This window comes from Oryzias melastigma, linkage group LG7 (assembly GCF_002922805.2).
Source record: "Oryzias melastigma strain HK-1 linkage group LG7, ASM292280v2, whole genome shotgun sequence".
Classification (NCBI taxonomy): Eukaryota; Metazoa; Chordata; class Actinopteri; order Beloniformes; family Adrianichthyidae; genus Oryzias; species Oryzias melastigma.
In genome coordinates, this window is record NC_050518.1 from 9,575,570 (window position 1) to 9,593,599 (window position 18,030).

At 38.3% G+C, this 18,030-nt stretch overlaps 2 protein-coding genes across 3 annotated transcripts in view; both read left to right on the forward strand.

The window, feature by feature from the left end:
* The first annotated feature begins 3,503 nt into the window (after nt 1–3,503).
* On the forward strand, nt 3,504–10,400 carry lad1 (ladinin). 2 transcript variants are annotated; one of them, XM_024293101.2, is made up of 14 exons: nt 3,505–3,661; nt 4,109–4,291; nt 4,532–4,793; nt 5,724–5,803; nt 6,232–6,391; nt 6,620–6,712; nt 6,993–7,036; nt 7,111–7,153; nt 7,288–7,328; nt 7,444–7,510; nt 9,132–9,266; nt 9,363–9,443; nt 9,759–9,884; nt 9,963–10,400. In XM_024293101.2, exons 1-13 carry the CDS (start codon nt 3,624–3,626, stop codon nt 9,855–9,857), a joined length of 1,326 nt encoding a protein of 441 aa, XP_024148869.1. In that variant the 5' UTR covers nt 3,505–3,623; the 3' UTR covers nt 9,858–9,884; nt 9,963–10,400. The 2 variants fall into 2 exon arrangements, with proteins under 2 accessions (XP_024148871.1, XP_024148869.1); XM_024293103.2 differs by lacking the exon at nt 6,620–6,712 and having other exon boundaries at nt 3,504–3,661.
* Nucleotides 10,401–10,531: 131 nt separating this feature from the next.
* Nucleotides 10,532–18,030, forward strand: part of tnnt2a (troponin T type 2a (cardiac)) — a 10,034-nt gene continuing 2,535 nt past the window's right edge. The window contains exons 1-12 of the mRNA XM_024293132.2: nt 10,532–10,852; nt 11,061–11,071; nt 11,536–11,562; nt 11,677–11,715; nt 13,626–13,664; nt 14,717–14,746; nt 15,068–15,092; nt 15,816–15,879; nt 16,026–16,142; nt 16,219–16,296; nt 16,375–16,485; nt 16,561–16,670. Of these exons, the coding sequence (XP_024148900.1) occupies nt 10,815–10,852; nt 11,061–11,071; nt 11,536–11,562; nt 11,677–11,715; nt 13,626–13,664; nt 14,717–14,746; nt 15,068–15,092; nt 15,816–15,879; nt 16,026–16,142; nt 16,219–16,296; nt 16,375–16,485; nt 16,561–16,670 (689 nt within the window). The 5' untranslated portion in view covers nt 10,532–10,814. The remainder of the gene's footprint in view (nt 10,853–11,060; nt 11,072–11,535; nt 11,563–11,676; nt 11,716–13,625; nt 13,665–14,716; nt 14,747–15,067; nt 15,093–15,815; nt 15,880–16,025; nt 16,143–16,218; nt 16,297–16,374; nt 16,486–16,560; nt 16,671–18,030) is intronic.

The window sequence follows — 18,030 nt, forward strand, 5'->3', positions numbered from 1 at the left end:
AGGCAAGAGCGCTAACCACTGCGCCACCGTGCAGCCCTATTCAGAGACCTTTCTGTCATAAAGAGAATAAAACTAGTATTCTATAAATATGACTGAAATAGCTTCTAAAAAAAGACCAAATATAAATGAAAGGCAGGAGAGAAGTAACTCGCATGAAGGAAAACTAAAAAACAGACTGTAGCAATATAACAAAAACAAAGAAATGACAATATGGACCAGAGGATATAAAACCAAATTAAAGCTGTGAGTTATGTTGAATCCCCAACCTCTCCTGCCCTGCTACTGCTCTGCCATACCCCCTACTCCAGCAAAGCTCTTTTCTTTTCCATTAAGTCATACAGTGGGCTACTATGATGAGGTCAAAGGTTAAGAAAACCCTTTCTGATCAGTTCCTTCTCTGTGTATGAATTGTGTCATGGAAAATTTTGCATTTTCACATTTTGCCACCAAATAATAGACAGTCTGTAGGTCAAAGGTCATCACAATAATGATCTTTAATCTTATTTCTCATGTGCCTGATATAGTTTATGAGGCTTTATTATTTGAATCTACAAAAAAGGTCAAATACTTCTAATAATATAGATATTTATTTTCACTTTACGAGGAGCTTGTTTTCAGAGCTGCTGGAATGACATTACTTGGAGGATGGGAGTGGGGGGAGGGGGGTTGATTACTTTAAAATAAATTATTTTTCACAAGACCAGATGTGTCTAGAAATTTTGGTGCATGTTCAGGGGGTCAAAGTTGGATTGAAAGAGGAAGAAAGGAAGAATATGATCAAAATAAAAATAACAATAAGGGTTTTTTTCCAAACCACATGGTCATGTTGGTGTGTGTACTTTGATCCTGCCCTCATTATGTGTCTATTGGGTCTTTTTCCTTTGCTTTCAGACCTTCCTTTCCCTTTTTTGGTGTTTTCCCTTTAATGCATTTACTAGTTGGACCTTCACAGACTTTGTGCATGCTTGGATCATAAATTATAATTAGTATCCAATTACCAGGCAATCAAGCAAAAACAGAAATTTAATAATTTGATCTCATTGACCACAACCTGGAATGTTTTTTCCCCCAGCTGTAGTGGGTCAGATGGACAAATCTGAAATGTACCCAGAATTCTACAAAAGTTAATCTTTTTTTGTATTTTTTATAAACAAAAGTTACAAAGAAAACAACAAAAAAAAAGTTTAGACTAACACTCTGACAATGTTGTTGTTTACCTTCTGGCATGTCCCCTCAAAGGTCTCCACATTTCGTTTGGCAGAGAGTTTTATGCCGGACGCCCTTCTTGACACAACCCTGTATTTTATCCAGGCTGGGGACTGGCACAGGATGACCCAGCCCATTGGGCAATAGCTGGGCAGCTACAGGGCAGTGGCAACTAGATCACTGTCCGGCAGCAGCTCTGACTGGACGATGTGTAAATGTGTCCAGACGCAGCCATCCATATCAAGTGCTGCCCAGTAGCCTGGAAGTATACAAAAAACGAGCCATTCTGCAAACTGATCCTTTGAAACTCACATTTTAAGAAACACATTATAATATTGTCAATTTACAAAGTTTTAGACAATATGCCTTCCAAGAAGGCACAATGTTCGGTTTTCTTCAATTCTTCTCATCATCAACTGCAATTTTTCAATATGTAGGTTTCCGAGTCGCTGTGGTGCTATCAACGCCATGAAGAGTTTTGTGCAACATCAATGCCGTCTCCCCATTTGACCCACGGTGGCCGGGATCGCCAGATCGACGTCTGGTCATCTGTGGGCCCCGGCCCATGTCAACAACCCTTGTTGAGTGTCCATGCTAGTACCGAACAATTTCTAGCAATCAGACAGTGGTAGTGGGACGGCAGCAGAGGGGGTGCCATGAGGGTGGCAGCCTGAAATCGTCTGACCATCCAACACATTCTCATCGCCAAGTTTGGTTAAGTTCTGCGTCACTTTTTGATGTTTTGGGTGTCTCCAAGTCATCATCTTTTGACGTGCTGGCTGTTTGTAAAATCAAGGGTCTGCAACCCTCGGGATGCCCACTGGTCCCTGGGACGCGTCCAGTACTGGTACTCTAACCTTAACCCAGTACTGGTTGGCGTCAGGTTTGTGCCCAGCACCGCATCTGGTCCGGTGTCAGGTTAGGGTACCAGTACTGCTTTTGGGTACCGGTGTGCTACACGCCGTGGTACTGGACCAGTTCTGGTTTACAGCCCAGAGGTTGAGGACCCGTCATTTAGTAGGAAGCCAGTACGTTGAAAAACGATGACTTGAGGACACCCAGCATCAAAAAGTGATGTGGAGGGGTCCTTAACCAAATGTCAATATGTGACGACTTGGGAGTCAATATGTTTTTACCATCAGATGATTTTGGGGACCTTTGGGATTTATAGTGGTGCTGCCTTCCTGCCACCTACCTGGGACTGGACTGCTGCTACTTCCAAATGTGCCTGGACAGCCACAGATTGATGTAAAAAAATTGTCTAGTCGGCGTAAAATTAGAACTTTTTCCAAAAACCTACGTGTCTCCGCAAGACATCTAAAAATGCACCTGCACCATTCCAGATTACAAATGAGACGTGCGGGATATGCAATTGTAATCAAATCATCGCGCCCCCTGGGAAATTATTTCTGGGTTCCCATGTACCAGTCCTGAATACAGCCAACTGAGCCATCCAGCCACTATCACTAAAACTTCTATAATGCTTGAACTAAAATATCTGCACATGCTAGTACTTTTAGATTTCTCAAGAACCACAAGTTTGTGGACCATTTTGAAAATGACCTGTTTGGTGTTAAAATGCATTTATATCACAGGTCCATGAGAACATTTCACCCCAGCTGGATAACACACTAGGTATTTTAGCTGCTATGCGCCTGCAAACACAGAGAGGACCAGCACTTTTAAGTGTTAGAGCAGCAGTGTTACAGTGCAGCATGCAAAGCAGTTCTAGGAGATAGCATTCTAACAGCACCCAGTCTTCTATGAATGTGAGGGCAGCAGTGGTGTCTGCTCATGTGCACAGAGGACACAAAGATCTGACACCTAAGTTATCAGTTACAACTATATTACATGCATTTCATATAAAGTTCCGTACCTGTGTGTTTGTGTGTGGGTCAGAGTCCGGTACATTACAGAGAAAGGTGTGGTCTTATGGAGCAAACACTGACTCACTCAGCAGAGACTCTAGCACAACATTGAAAAGTTTGGAAATCCTCCATTAGGTTGAATACATATATATATTTAAAAAATACAAAATTTGCATTTATTTAAAGCATTTTACCCATTGCTTTCAGTCTTGTTTTTACTTTGCTCCATTTTATCTATAAAGTGGCTCCAATGCAAAAGCAGTGGAATGAAAAACGGAACCGCATTCATCATGAAGGAGAGTTTATTTGTCTTGGAGGATTAGCTGCACTTCCACCATACAAGGAAAGGCTCCGCGCGCTCTTCACCCCACCTACTCCTCCACTATCAGGTGGGAAGCGCACCTTGGAGGTCACGTGACGCCGCCGCGAGTCGCGCGCAGGGTAAAGGTGGATTGCTTTGGTCTCGCTGTGTCTGACATCTGTCCGCTGACATTCAATTCACCTGCGTCTTTGACGGGATTGGGAACGAATCCGTTGGATTTTTCCAAGATGTCCATCAGCCGGAAGAACTGGTCGGCTTTATCCAGGTGAGATCCGAAAATTTGGACTAAGAAATGAAAAGGAAACGTTGTCGAGGGAGGTGTAGAACGTTCAGTTTTGATGCTGAAGGAAATACATGTCTTAGTAATGTAGAAATGGTGCAAAAGTGATCATTTCCTGATGCATTTCATGACGTTATTTAAGTATTGAGGGGTGGAACTTTGCTTTTTTTTTGCATTAAAAAGTTGTTTAAAGTTTAAGTGTATTATTTTCTTTTCGTGTTGGATTTTAATCATAAGACTTTTAATTTGAAAAGATCTTACTGCAGATCTGAAAAGCCAAATCTTGAGATACTTTAAATATAGAAGTTGATTATTTAAAAAAATACTTATAAATTTCTGTTTAACCCATTTCTCAACCAATTCCACACTTGAAAATCACAATATAATTTGACAATATAAGGGTAACATTTTTCTTTTCAAACTTTTGCTCAGCCTGGCACGCCAGTGGACGATGGAGGATGAGGAGGAGGCAGAGCGTGAGAGGAGGCGAAGGGGGAAGAGCATCACCACGGCTGAGCCAGATGTGGACTCCAGCCCTGAACCCAAAAACCAGTCATCTGCCAGTGACAGTGTCCCCGGGACAGAGTCCTCTCAGGGGTCCCAGGACATCAGCAGGTTGTTCTTTCACTCTGTGTCACAGATTAAAAATAAATAAATCTTCAGTAAATCTGAAACTTGTTGCAGATGTGTATCAGATGACAGTTTTACTTTCTGTTTTCGGTTGGTGTGGTTCAAACTTTCCTAAAGAATAGATTATCTTTTTTTCAATTTTGCTTAATTGAGAAAAGAGAAGTTTTAATGAAGATACAAACTAATCAAACAGAATATTCACATTCATGCTGTGTTGTTTGTTAGTGTGCAGCAGATGCAGCTGGACTTTGTGGAGATGCTGCGAGTGCGTGATGAGAAGCGGAGAATGCGTCACGTGGAAATACTGCGACAGCAGAAAGAGGAGGAGGACGATCCTGAGGGAAGCGGGAGAGGAGGAGATGAGGGGGGTGTCAGCCTGGCTCTTCTCGGGGGGCTGGATGAGGAGAAGGACAGTGTGTTCAATCCACAACCACCTGTGAAAACGTCCACGAGTAGCAAAACTAAAACCACCACGGAAAGCAGACAGGTAAACTGTTTAGAGGAAAGAAAACTCATTAAAACAGCGTTAGGATCAATTAATTACTCATATTTTTAGCCTTTCAAAATAAGAGCTGTTGGGGGACATTCCTATGCAAAATATCAGGCACAGTTAACAAAGCCTGTTAAATGATCCTGCTGTTATCTCTTTACCTGAGAAATGGGCGGAGCTAATGGAGCAAACTTTTAACCTGGACGATTTTTTCTAATATCAATAATGAAACTACAAAAAAATATTATTTGGGAAAAACTTGAATTAAAGAAATGGGATGAAATTTTCTTTCTTTCTTTCTTTTATGCTTTAATCCAATCATCGTGACGCTGTCAGTGCCACTCCGCTGTGTGGTTAATCACAGTTAACTGTTCCCCCACGCAGAGAGAGTCGGGTTAATCATTGTCTGGCTCCTGCAGCGACCAGCACCAGCTCAGATCATGTTTCGTGTTTGTGCTCTGACAGCAGCTTCTGTCTGTGGATCTGCTTCTGCAAGCCACTGCCTTCCATTAGTACTTTTGCTGCACCGTATTTGGACTTCAAGTTCGGTTTCATCCACTGATTTGCATCAATAGTTTTGCAGCTAGACTTAATTATTTGGAAATCCTAGCTCATGTGTTGAGAAACAGTTTCAAGGGGAAAAAAAATGAGAAAAAAATATTTAATCCTCGGCCCTATTATTGGACTAGCAATTTTCCTGCGAGTTACTGGACATGCAAATCCTCTCTAAACTCAGATAAGATGTGTGCTCAAGGTCGTAATTTCAGCTTTTATCTGCTGTTCCACATGAAGGAAGCTGTCTTTGGCCATATCTGAACACAGCCTCACCGTGTTTCGTAATGCTAGGTGTGTCGTGGGTGCCTCAGTGCAAACGATTACATTTTGTGTGGTTATGTCACTGATCGTCCACTGTTTTTGTCTTTTTAGCATGAAAATGGAAAAGTGTCGCACCGACCTCCAGATCCTGATGTCATACCAGCATCAAGCTCGTCTCGAAAGTTTGTCAGGTTCACATGAAAACTTTTCTTATTTGGATTTTATTTAATATTCATTTATCCGTTTAAGAAGAATGAAGTCTGATTGAATATTTACTTGACTTTTATACACCTATAAAGAAAAAAATAATAATAAAGTGACTTCATTCAACATTCTCAGTGCATTTAAGGTCATTTGAACTAAACAAACTCTTTGAATTTCTTTGCAGCATCAGTTTATCGTTTTATGACCTTTGACTTTTACATTTATTCTGTAAAGACTTAACAGGGACACATGACTTAAACAATTTCAGAACAATTTTCCACGTTTAGCCAGTGACAAATACATAAAAAGCTGTTTGTAACAGTTCGTATTGGACCCAAAACCTAGATGTTTCTGATTGTTTTTACATTAAATGTGATTGTAGACTGTCTCCCTGTTTGTGTTTCTTCTGTTGCAGTTCTGTATCCATCTCACTAGACAACTCATCTCCTTCTGCCAGCGGGCAGACGACTCCCACACATCCGTCCTCCCCGATGGGCCGATCGTCGCCTCAGGAACACTGGAGTCCCTCGACGCGAGAAAGCCGAAGCCCCGTTCAGAACGGCCACACGGTGGAGGTTGTTTGACTTAAACAACAATTGTCTTGCTTTGCTTGTCAAAGGGCTTGCTAAGTGCTAACATAACAGCTTAGAAAGTCAAACAGCGCCCTCTGCTGGCTAGAAGCTCCAGCTTTTGAGCTTGCAAAAAAGAGCTAATATGACATGTTTTAATTAAAGCTTATTAAATTACAAATAGAATAAATTATGTTCTAGTTTAGCAGAACGTTTATTTTTATTCTATCTCAGACCAGCCAGCATGACTCTTCCTCCAAAGGAGACTCTGAACAGACCGCTAAAGCTCCTTTCGTCAGACAGAGCTCCAGGACTTTATCTTTCAGGGTAAACACACACACACATATACACCTCTCAGTGTGCATGCACGCTCTCTGCTAAATGCCATTTGACTATTAAAACAGGAGTTAATCTTGTATCAGCTGTCAGCCTATCAGCTGAGGATAATTTGCTTGTGCCGATCAGGTTTGCAGCTTTTATTAACACCTGAAATGCTTTTTACCAGCTTTTATTGCTGACTGCCAGCTTTGTTTGCTCCAACTCATCATAGAGGAAGAGCTGGTTGTGCAGAGCGGCAGGTATTCATACAAGCTTGTTTATTTTACAGATGATGAAAAAAAAAGAAGAAGAGAAATCGCCTCTGCAGCGGAGGTAAGGATGCAAAAAAAATGTTTACCCCGTTTATCTACACTTGTTTGTTTACTTATGTACTTTTGTCGTTAAAGCTCAAGTGTTAGAATTGTGTCCAAGAAGTTTGAGTCCAGCAAGGTAACAAGAAGGTTCTATTATTTAATGCATATGTTGACTTACTATTTTAATGTTGCATATTTTAAATTTTGACTTAATTAAAACAAATTTTAGTTAAAATTTACTACATCATTATCTTTTGTTCTGCTTGCAAGGAGCCAGACGACAATGAGGACAAAGCATCTTTCCAGAGAAAGTGAGTCATTTATTTGTTCATATTCCACCTCATATATTTTTCCGTTTGCCTCAAAATGTTTTTGAAAAATAAACTTTTTAAAAACAATTACTTTTCTGATTCCATTCATTTTCAGCTCGAGGCAGAGGATTTCCTCCAGATCTATCAAGGAGAAGATGGAGAGGCTGGCTCAGGCTGCACAGGTAGGAGCGTCCGTCCAAGCGTGGCAGCCACTGAGTTTGTTAAAAGATAAAAATCACCCACAGTGACCTTTTCACAAACACAAACACCAATCAGTTCTTGAGAGCTTCAAAAAGGGTAGAATTTATGTCAAAAACACACATTTGTTGTGTTATAGTTTGTTTCTGAGAATTATTTAATTCTCTCCTCCGTTTGCATTGATTTTCATATATTAAAATATTGAGTTGTTAGAAATGTTATTGCTTTTTCTTCTTTAGGATGGTTTATAAAAAAGAAAAAGAAAGAGAGAGAGGGAAGAGGGTGTATTCAGACTGGACACATTTGGTTTGCTTAAAGTGAACCAGAGTTTGTTTCCTCCGATAATCCGGAACAAACTTTCAATCTGAAAACATCCAAGTGAATCCTGATCCGGGACCAGGAATACTCTCTCATCCATCTTTTGCAGTGTTGGGTAAATTCCTTTTAAATTGTAATTGATTACTTTATTTACTGGGTGAAATTCTAATCACATTACTCATTTTAAGAAGTAATTCACTATTCGTTACTTTACTTTTTTCTACTCATACAAATTCTCAAGGAGTTTGGCATAAACAAGATCCTCTCGTCTTTCATCAAACTTTATTTTCAAAGCAATGATCTTGTGTAAAGTATGAACATGGTTCAAGAATGATCTGGCTTCATTAGAAACAGATAGGGTGAAAAATGACACAAAGTTACAACATATGTGGTCTATGCCACTGCTCAAAGAGAGATGGGAAAAAACTGTTACACCTTCATACAAAGTGAAATCTGAAACTAGTTATGTGAAGAACTATTCGTTACATCCCTCTGATATTGACATAATTAATGAAATTACAGTAATTCTTTACTTTGTAATCCGTTACCACCAACACTGATATTTAAGATCGGGCTGAGCTTCGGTTTGATCTTTAGTCTGAATAGGCTCTGTGCTCGGAACAGAACATCTGGACCAAAATGGACCAAAATTATGGGTCGTGGACAAATGTGGAGCTACGATGAGACCCATCAACTTATCAAACTGTGATTGAATGAATGCAGGCTCCTTAAAGCAACTTTTGATGTGATCCACATTGTTTCTCACACTGTTTTCCCCACAATCTATATGTCATAAACATTTATTAGCATACCATAGTGGTCATCTCCTTAGCAACCACCTTACAGTATGCTTCCACTGTGCTAAATAGTGAAAAGTGTTGTTCCTGACATCAATACAGACGTTCAAATTGGTGAGCAAAATATAAAGTTTGAATAAGAGGGCAATCACGACAAGGTTCGGAAAGCGTAGGACTACCATTATTCTTTTTCTTGTTGCTTTGCCCCGCCCTCATAATTCCTGCCCAATGACTGAAAAGATCTTTAGAAACATGCTTTTGTTTACAAGCTTTAATTCGGAACAGAAAGGTTCTGGGGCCGATCCGGACCACATTAAGCAGATTTTGTCTGGATTATCTGACTTTTCCTGTCTGAATACATCCTTAGCACAAATACATTCCTGATCTATTAATCATTTACCCACTCAGAGTTCCTGTACTTTTAATTTTGTCCGATTTTGCAATATTTTGTGTGATTCACCCCTGACCTCCACTTCCCGCATCTGAGCAGAAATCCGAGGCGTCTCGCTCTCCAGATGTGACCCAGAGGACTCTGTTCCTGCTAGAGGAAGTCTCAAGGAAGAGAACCCTTTTTGAAAAAGACGAGCCGGCACAGAGCCTCACCAGTCCTGGGGCTTCCAGAAATGTAAACCCATCTTCCTCTTGAATCAGCAGCATGGATAGGTCACATAAAATAAAAATAAAAAATCTGTTTTTTTTTTTGTTTTTTTTTAATAAACAGGATTTTAAAAGTTTCACATCAGGAATGTCAGAACGGATCAACCGCTTTAAGTCCAACCAATCTGGATCCTCACTCAGCCCTGTAAGTAGTTAACATTTCAATAAAGTTTTACATTCTGACAGCAGAGGGCAGCAGCACACTTTCACCTGTCTGTCACATTCAAAACCTGGTTTGTTGCTTAGTTTAAAGAAGTTTCTGTTTAAAAAAAAAGTGTCCTATTGAAATATTTTCCTAAATCTGCAGCTATTAAAGATGTTTATTTGTGACCACAGCAAATATAGTTTCCAGGAAGAGATTTACAGTTTATCATTAAAACCTCCACAAACATCAAGTCATTTAAAGAACAGTATAGACTTTTACTGCAATCAGAGCCTCAAAGATTGACGATGTGTGTAGGACTTGAGACATGTGGACATCAGCAGTAAGAGAAGCCTGTTTGAGAACAGAGGAGAGGACGCTGCTCCAAAGACCAGCCCTGGAAAAACCTACAAATAAAGAAACCACATTTGCAATATCCAACAGGTAAGACACTAGTTAGGTGTTTGAAAGTTTCAAAGTCTTCACTTCTGAATTTGTCACTTTGTGTTTCTGAATTTGCAGAAAAGGTGGAGATATGGAAACCTGCTGGATGACACACCTTCAAAGCACAATAAAAACAGTTAAAAATATGTGGAGTGTATCTTTAGCTGAATCATCTTTCACATTTAAAAGTCTTTCATTGCATACTTTCGCTCATCTTTTTAATGTTTGAACTGTTTTACATGCTGGAAGTGCAGAGGATATAAATCTGACAGCTATTAAAGGAGTGAAAATGTAAGTGGTTATCAAACCCCACTGACAAATGGTTTTGTTTGAAGCTGTGCTGCTGTTTGACTTTTACTTTCCAGGCACTCTGAGCTGGTTAAAGGCCTCAGGATATTATTGCACCAGCATTTATTGCCAAAACTTTCTTTTTTCCATTTCCCGATCTGCCTCTTTTATCTGTACTTTTGTACAAAATTCTGCTTTTCTGAAGAATAAAAATGTTTTCCTACTAAATTGTTGTCTGACATTTAAACCTTTGACCTTGTAATTACCCCAGAGGAGAGAGGTCTGGGTTTTGTTAGTGCCAAACAAGGGTGACAAAGGGTGTATGTGTGTGAGTCATTGTCTAAAGAGCAAACCGTGGTTATATCTGGATCATCTCGACTTTGCAGCCCCACAGTAGTCAACATGGCTGCCTTTTTTGGGAATGCTGATAATGGAGAGTACATGCTATCTAAAAAAAGTTATTAATAACATACAAGGAGGTCCTCAAATCTCCTCCACAAAGCGCTGGCTTCCTTTCACCCCCACTGACACTCACCTCAAGCTCCAGTCAGTGAAAGTTTAGGAAGATTTTCCTCTTCTGCTCTCAGTTAGCCCTCTTCTCCATTTATAAAACCAGCAGCGGGAACCACAGCCTGTTCCACCATGTCGGACACCGAGGAAGTGGTGGAGGAATACGAGGAGTGAGTTTTTTTTTTTGTTTGTTTTTGTTTAAGAGCACAGAAATGTCTCCAGACAACACCCACATACTAAACTGTACAAACAGGCAGTCTTTTCCTGGCTTTTCTCAGAGCAGGAGCTGCTGTACATTATTGTAAAGGGAAGACGAATTGCTGTGCATTTACGTCTTGAGTGACACCAGTCATTTACAAATGTGTTTGTCTTTCACAGGGTGGTGGAAGGTAAGAGCTCGTGAGTCACCGTGCACGCCATTGTCTCCACACACAATGAGTGATGTGCTGTTTAAACTAAGGCCCTGCTGTATTGACAGGTGTTTTCTTTGCAAGATCCAGTGAGCTTAATACGGCATCCTGACACACATCATTAATAATGTTAAAAAGGCTGCATCTGTTGTGAGAAAAAAAAAAGTGAAGTTTATCTGCTTAATCTGGTCGTCTGCTGTTATGTTTTATCGTACATTTAATTCAAACGACGAACTGACATCATTGTGGAGTTATTGTGGTTAATCTTATGTTGAGTATTTCACAACTATCCTTTATGCTTCTTCTTCTTTACGCCTTTTGAGTCGCGATTAGAATCAGTGGCATCCTTCCAAACGCAGTTGTAGCGCGTTTAGTCGTGAAACCACAGTTTGTATCTCTCCTTACATGATTACATTAGTCAAGTCCTTCTTTGTGTGTTTTAGAAGAGGAAGAGGAGGCGGATGGAGCAGGTACACACTACTTTTTAAGGATGTCATTGATAAACAATGTTGAAAAATGACTTTTGGTAATGTTTCTGTTTGGAGTTTAAAAGAAAAAAACTAGTTGGGTGTGTCTTCTTACAGAAGAACATGAAGTAGAAGAGGAGCAAGAGCCAGAGGAAGGTAGTACTCAGACTTTCACAGACAAAATATTCACTCAAGAGTTTCTACCTGTTCAGACAGAAGTTATCCAGGTATAATTTGTTATAATTTATAATTTTTTTGTTATAATTTTTTTATAATCAATCCTTTAATAGATTCACAGTTTTCCTCGTGAATCCATTTAAGTCATTTTTCTTCTCCTGTTTAGCTCATTACACAGTCAAATATTATCTTCATGAGAGACAAACAGTTTAGAAACTAACTTATTATAATGAAACAAATGCAGAAGACAATTAAAGGCAAAATCAAAAAAAGTTTAAAGCAAGGGTCTGCAACCTTCAACACTCAAAAAAAGTCGTTCACTGACCAGGAGGAGCCACAAAGTCTGACTTCACCCTTCAGAAAAAAACTGATTTGTATTTTTAATGTCATTTAGTTGTTACTGTTATGATAAATATAAACTAACTATTGCTTTTTGGAATTAAGACGAAACATAAATGTTAAAAGAAAATATGAAAGACTTCCTTTCAAAATAAAAGACCTTGTGCGACAGGATCATCTTAATGTAGTAAATGTAGTAGCATAGTGTCATGAGTACAGTGATTTAAAGACAAAAACATAATTCATTTGTCATGCATCCCAGCCAAAAATATGTAAATCTGACAAACTAAAATCAAATCAGAGTTAATTTAGTGACTTTTAATGTTTTTTTACCCATAAGGCGCACTTAAAATCCTTAAATTTATTAAAAATAGAAAATTTGCTGTGTTAACACATTAATTAAGATGTCCTTCAACTATCTGTAAATGATTTAAATAAAGTTTGTGTTGGTTTTCTTTTCGTTTTTTTTTTCTTTACATTTCTACCAACTTATTTTTTACTTTAAAGCGTTAAAATTAAAAATCTCTTATTTTTCCTTTAACCTCAATAGAGGGGTAGAAGCCACATATGACTCCGGCACTGCAGGTTGCAAACCCACAAGTATAAAGCTACTTGTTGATGTATTTTGGATACTGGCGTTTTAACTTTGTGACAAAAGAGTTTGGAATTGAACCAGATTATAATATTTCTTTTACTGTAAAAATAAATGTTTCCAGAAAAAAAATGAGGAAAAACTGGACAAATGATTCTTGAAACATCTAAATAAACACAGCATATCAGCAAAAACACTTCTTATCAGCTGCCAGACAGGTGATGAGAGGCTAAGGGGCACGGGTTCAGACAATGAGACTCTTGTGTCACATGTGAAGCAATCTGCCTGACATCTAGCGCTTCGCTAAAACTGTAACATAATACATTTACAGGAAATCTTTATCAGATGGGCTAAAGAAAGAGCGTAGAAATGCTCTCTCCGAAACCTCACCTCAAAGATTCCTTTTAAAAAGTTGTTGGCCAAAATTCTTCCAGGAAATAAACGAAAGCACGGTTCAATAGATCTACAAATCAACAGAGCATGCCTTTAGATTGAAATCTTTATCTATGATCATATTTTTGTTATGGAAATGGAAGATTTTAACACTTATTGTTTAGTAATAAAACATATCAGAAGCTTTTCATGTATCTGATCAAACTATTGATTGTTTTGGCCTCCATTTGTAGCTACAGAAATCTTAAAATCCTTTAATAAAACTGTATTTTTTTAATCAAAAGTGTATATTTTATGGGATGGTTTTAAACATCTCCATTCAAGCAGTCATCTGAATCATGCACAGATTACAAATAATCACAAGCAGACTCTCTCGCTCGAGTGCTATCAGCCTGAAATACCAGAGGAGGGTAGTTCATTCTAAAACAAGCGGTTAGTATCGATCCAGTACATCCAAGTATTATGAAAGAAACGAACACTCAATTTGAAAAGCCGTTCTTTAATTATTACCACATTTCACAAAATTGACGTTTCTCAGTAGAGATAATTACACCTTTCTTTGCAGAAACTACACAACCTGCTGAGGAGGCCAATGAAGAAGCAGGTGAGCGATTTCTTTCTTTCTTTTTCTTCTTTTTTTTTTATTTTAAAGCTGTCTCGTCTGAGACATATCAGGGATCCTGTCTGTAATTTCCCTGCAGGTCGGCATGCAGCTGACAACTAAATGATGATGACTCATGTATTCCTCCCTTAATGAACAGTCACACACAGGTGTGAGGACGATCCGCTGGCTGCACCAAACTTTTCACCTCAGTATGCGACGGGCTCACACGGACATGTTTACTTAGTCACAATAAATACAGTAATTAAGCGTATTAGTCAGAATCCCTGTTTAGGCGTGTCCTTGTGTGACTCCATCGCATTGAGAAAGTTTCTGTCAGTTCTTTCCAGCTCCTTAACTCTGCTGAACCAGCAAAAGGTCCCACAATGCATCTGTTTCCAGTCACTTAATGCATTGGAAACAGATGCGTTAGTAGTGCAAAGTATTCATGGGAAAGATTTAAGCAGCTGCTTCTGGAGGTCAGCTGGAGCATACACCTGTTACAGTTTGATCATTCATCTTCATAAAAGGAAGAAGTCCATCAGGTTCATAAATTATTGCAGAAATGATTTTTTTTGTTTATATTTTACAATTAAAAGCAGCAACTCTGCTGATCACAATAATGAAAAAAACCCTATAAAGTCACAAGTGCAAATTAACAATCCACCTTGACAGAAAAAAACATTCCTAAATTGTTTAAAACACTTTATCTATTGTTAAGATCATTCATTATCTTTCGTCCAGCAGATAAATCTTTTAGGCTACGAAGCTTCAGGTACAGAACTATTTCATTCTCCGTCAAATAATTGATAAACTTGCAAACAAGGTAGGAGAGAAAGGACGCGACATTAGCGAGCAGAGAGCCTGTTATCATCAACTCCTCCTGGACAACTCTTCACACTTCATCAAAGTCTATTTGTGGCGAGTGATGCATGGTGGAGGAATGTCTCTCAGACCAAAAACATGCTCCTGAACTTTCCACTACCTGATTTGTCTTCTAGTTTTCTTTCCTTAAAATTCCCAAACTCTCACATGAGCTTTTTCTTTTATTTCAGATGAAGAAGGAGAGACGGAGGAGGGGGACGGTAGGACAGTTTCTCTCTGTGCTCGTTACCTGATGCTTTCACATGTTCTTACATGTTAAATTACATTTTTTTATTTTTTTTTAGCAAAGAGCTGCTGGCAGAAATTACCTTTTGCTCTGCATAAATGATAATAAAGACTCTTGATTGATTGATTCTTGATCATTTTTGACAGTAGATGCACATTTTAAGAATTGTGAAACAAAAAAGTATGAATTGTTCCATTAGATTGGCTTTTAAAACAGTTTTGTGCAGGAGTGTCTTGTTTTTGCATGTATTTTTAGGTCTAACTCAACTTTATATTGTTGTTTCCTTCTTAAACAGGGGAGGGGGCCAAACCAAAGTTCAAGTAAGAAACACATTTGCAAGAACACACACAAACACAGATTTCCCATTTAAGTTCAACCTTTCCAAAAAGACACAAATATGACAATTTTGGGGTAATTAAAATTTCTAAATTTTAGAGGATTTATACACTTATTGTCCACTTTATTAGGTACACTTTGCTAGTATCATTGTCGTGTTCAAGAAACCAATCTGAGATGATTCCAGCTTTATGACACGGCGCCTTCTCCTCCTGGAAGTAGCATCAGAAGATGGTCCACTGTGGTCAGAAAGAGATGGACGTGGTGAACAAAAATACTCAGGAAGGCTGTGGTGTTGGAACCATGCTCAATTGGCATTAAGCTTTCATGTTGTTGACACCAAATTCTGGCACCAACAACCACTTCAATCCCATTTCTTCCCTTTTCTGATGATCGGCTTGAACTGCAGCAGATCTTCTTAACCACTTCTAAATGTCTAAATGGATTCAGTTGCTGCCAGGTGATTGGCCGATTAGAAATGTGTGTAAACAGGCATTTGGACAGGTGTGGCTAATAAAGTGACCAGAGATACTTTTGCATTTTAAATAAAATGGTGTGATGATTTTTCAAAATGACTTTAAATTGAAAGTTGAGAGGCTGTCGCTGTACTTTAGAGATGCTTTAATGACATCTGTTTCAATTTGAAACCACAAGAGGCCTCTTGAGTTTTAATTAATTATACTCATAAATCCTTACATCATTTCCAGGCCCTTCGCCATGCCAAACCTGATCCCTCCCAAAATCCCAGATGGAGAAAGGGTGGATTTTGATGTAAGTGACACATTTGCAACAGTGAGAGACAATTTTTACGTTTTGACTGTCAGATGCCAACAGGAAATAATTAATTTCTACTCAGATTTCACCCTTTGTGATCAGGACTAAAATGTGGATGTTTGCTTGTGTGATTGTTTTTGAAGGACATCCATCGTAAGAGGATGGAGAAAGACCTGATGGAGCTTCAGACTTTGATTGAAGTTCACTTTGAGAGCAGAAAGAAAGAGGAGGAGGAGCTGATCAATCTGAAAGATAGAATTGTAAGTACACATTCGATTACATTGGTTAGCACAAACACAGATTTCTAACAGTCAGGTGGACCGGTCTGTCATTTAGGAGAAGCGTCGCTCTGAGCGAGCAGAGCAGCAAAGGATTCGCAGTGAGCGAGATAAAGAGCGTCAAAAACGTCTTGAGGTAAAGTCACATAAAAAAAAAGTATCGCTCATTAGCTTTTCTTTCGTCATTTTCATCTCTGCTATTATGTTTCTCCAGGAGGAAAGAGCTCGTAAGGAAGAGGAGGAGGCCAAGAAGAGAGCAGAAGATGATGCGAAGAAGAAGAAAACCCTCACCAGTCTGCACTTTGGAGGCTACATGCAGAAGTTGGTGAGTTCAATCTTTTTTTAATATCATTTCTAATTTAAAATAAAATAAAATCATAGATTTCTCTACTTTCCACAGACAGAGAAGAGGAGCGGTAAGAGGCAGACAGAAAGAGAGAAGAAGAAGAAGATCCTCAATGAGAGACGCAAGTCTTTGGACATCGAAAACATGAGTCAAGACAGACTTAAGTAAGTTAATAAATATAGAATACATTTACACAAAAAAGAACCGATCTCATGAAAAGAATCTTTCAGAAAAGAAAATACAGTTTCTTTTAGAATGAAAAAATGAACACAAAATTGCAAGGGGGAAAAAAATCATTTTTGATCTCAAAAATAAAATAACTGACATCAAACACGAAATAATAATCAGTTGATAAAAACTAGGCCACAATGCAAAAACCTGTGTAAACATTCTGAGAAATACAAGGATAGGAAGTTATTTTGATGGAAGTATGAGCAGATTGATAGAAAACCCAACTTTTGTTTTGTTACAGACTGCAGGCAGACTTCAGGAAATCAAATAAATAAGTCAAAGGCTTTAAAACCATCTTTGCAATTTGTAAAAAAAAAAAAAAATCAGTTTGTAAGAGTAATAAAAAATTACTTTTTAGACTTTAAGTTTTCTATTTTAAGCCTGAATGTTCTACAACTTTACAGAGGAATTGTGAATGTTCTTTTGAGTACACATCTTCTACCTCTTCAATGTGATTAGAACATAATCAGAGAACTATTATTATTTGTAAATTATTGCTAAAAAAATAAAAAATTCTTTGTGTTGAATAATTTTGAGCACAATTTCATTTTATGGGTAATTTCCTGACACTTGTTTAGAAAGTGTTGATGGTTTTCTCTCTTTCCTCCATTGTTTGAAGTTAAATTTAAACTGTTGCATGTCTGACTGTTGAAAAGAAATGATTAAAAACAATAATACTCTTTTCAAAAGTGGATTTTCCAACATTTATTTTTAATTATGTCTGTCATCAGAAAGCATTTGAATATACAGTATACACTCTTCACTTTTGTCGCCAGGGGTTTGGCTATTGATGCCTCTATTATGATTTATTTTACAGAAAAAACAACTTTACAATGCTATACAAGATTGACTACTTTTCACTACATCAACAATTCATTTCAGCAGTGTTGTCCTATGAAAACGATATAAATAAATATCTGCAAAGATTTAAGAGGTGTAGATCGAAAAGTACAAAAAAAAATGGGTTTGAAAACCCATAGTAAGATATGCACGGTGCTGGATGAATAATAATTTGTTTATTTACAGTTCAAGTTCAGTTATGAAATTGTACAAATAAAGCTTCTCTGATTATCATGAATCTCACACCTTCATCATGCCAGACAACTGGAAAAAGATAGCAATAATAATTTAATAATTCCGCAACAGAGTGGAGTTTCTAGCATGTTTATTGTCCTAGTAAATGTCCAGATCTCACCGACAGTTTGCTCTTCATGTCACAGGGAGAAAGCTAAGGAGCTGTGGGAGTGGATGCACCAGCTGGAAGCAGAGAAGTTCGAACTGCAGTACCAGTTT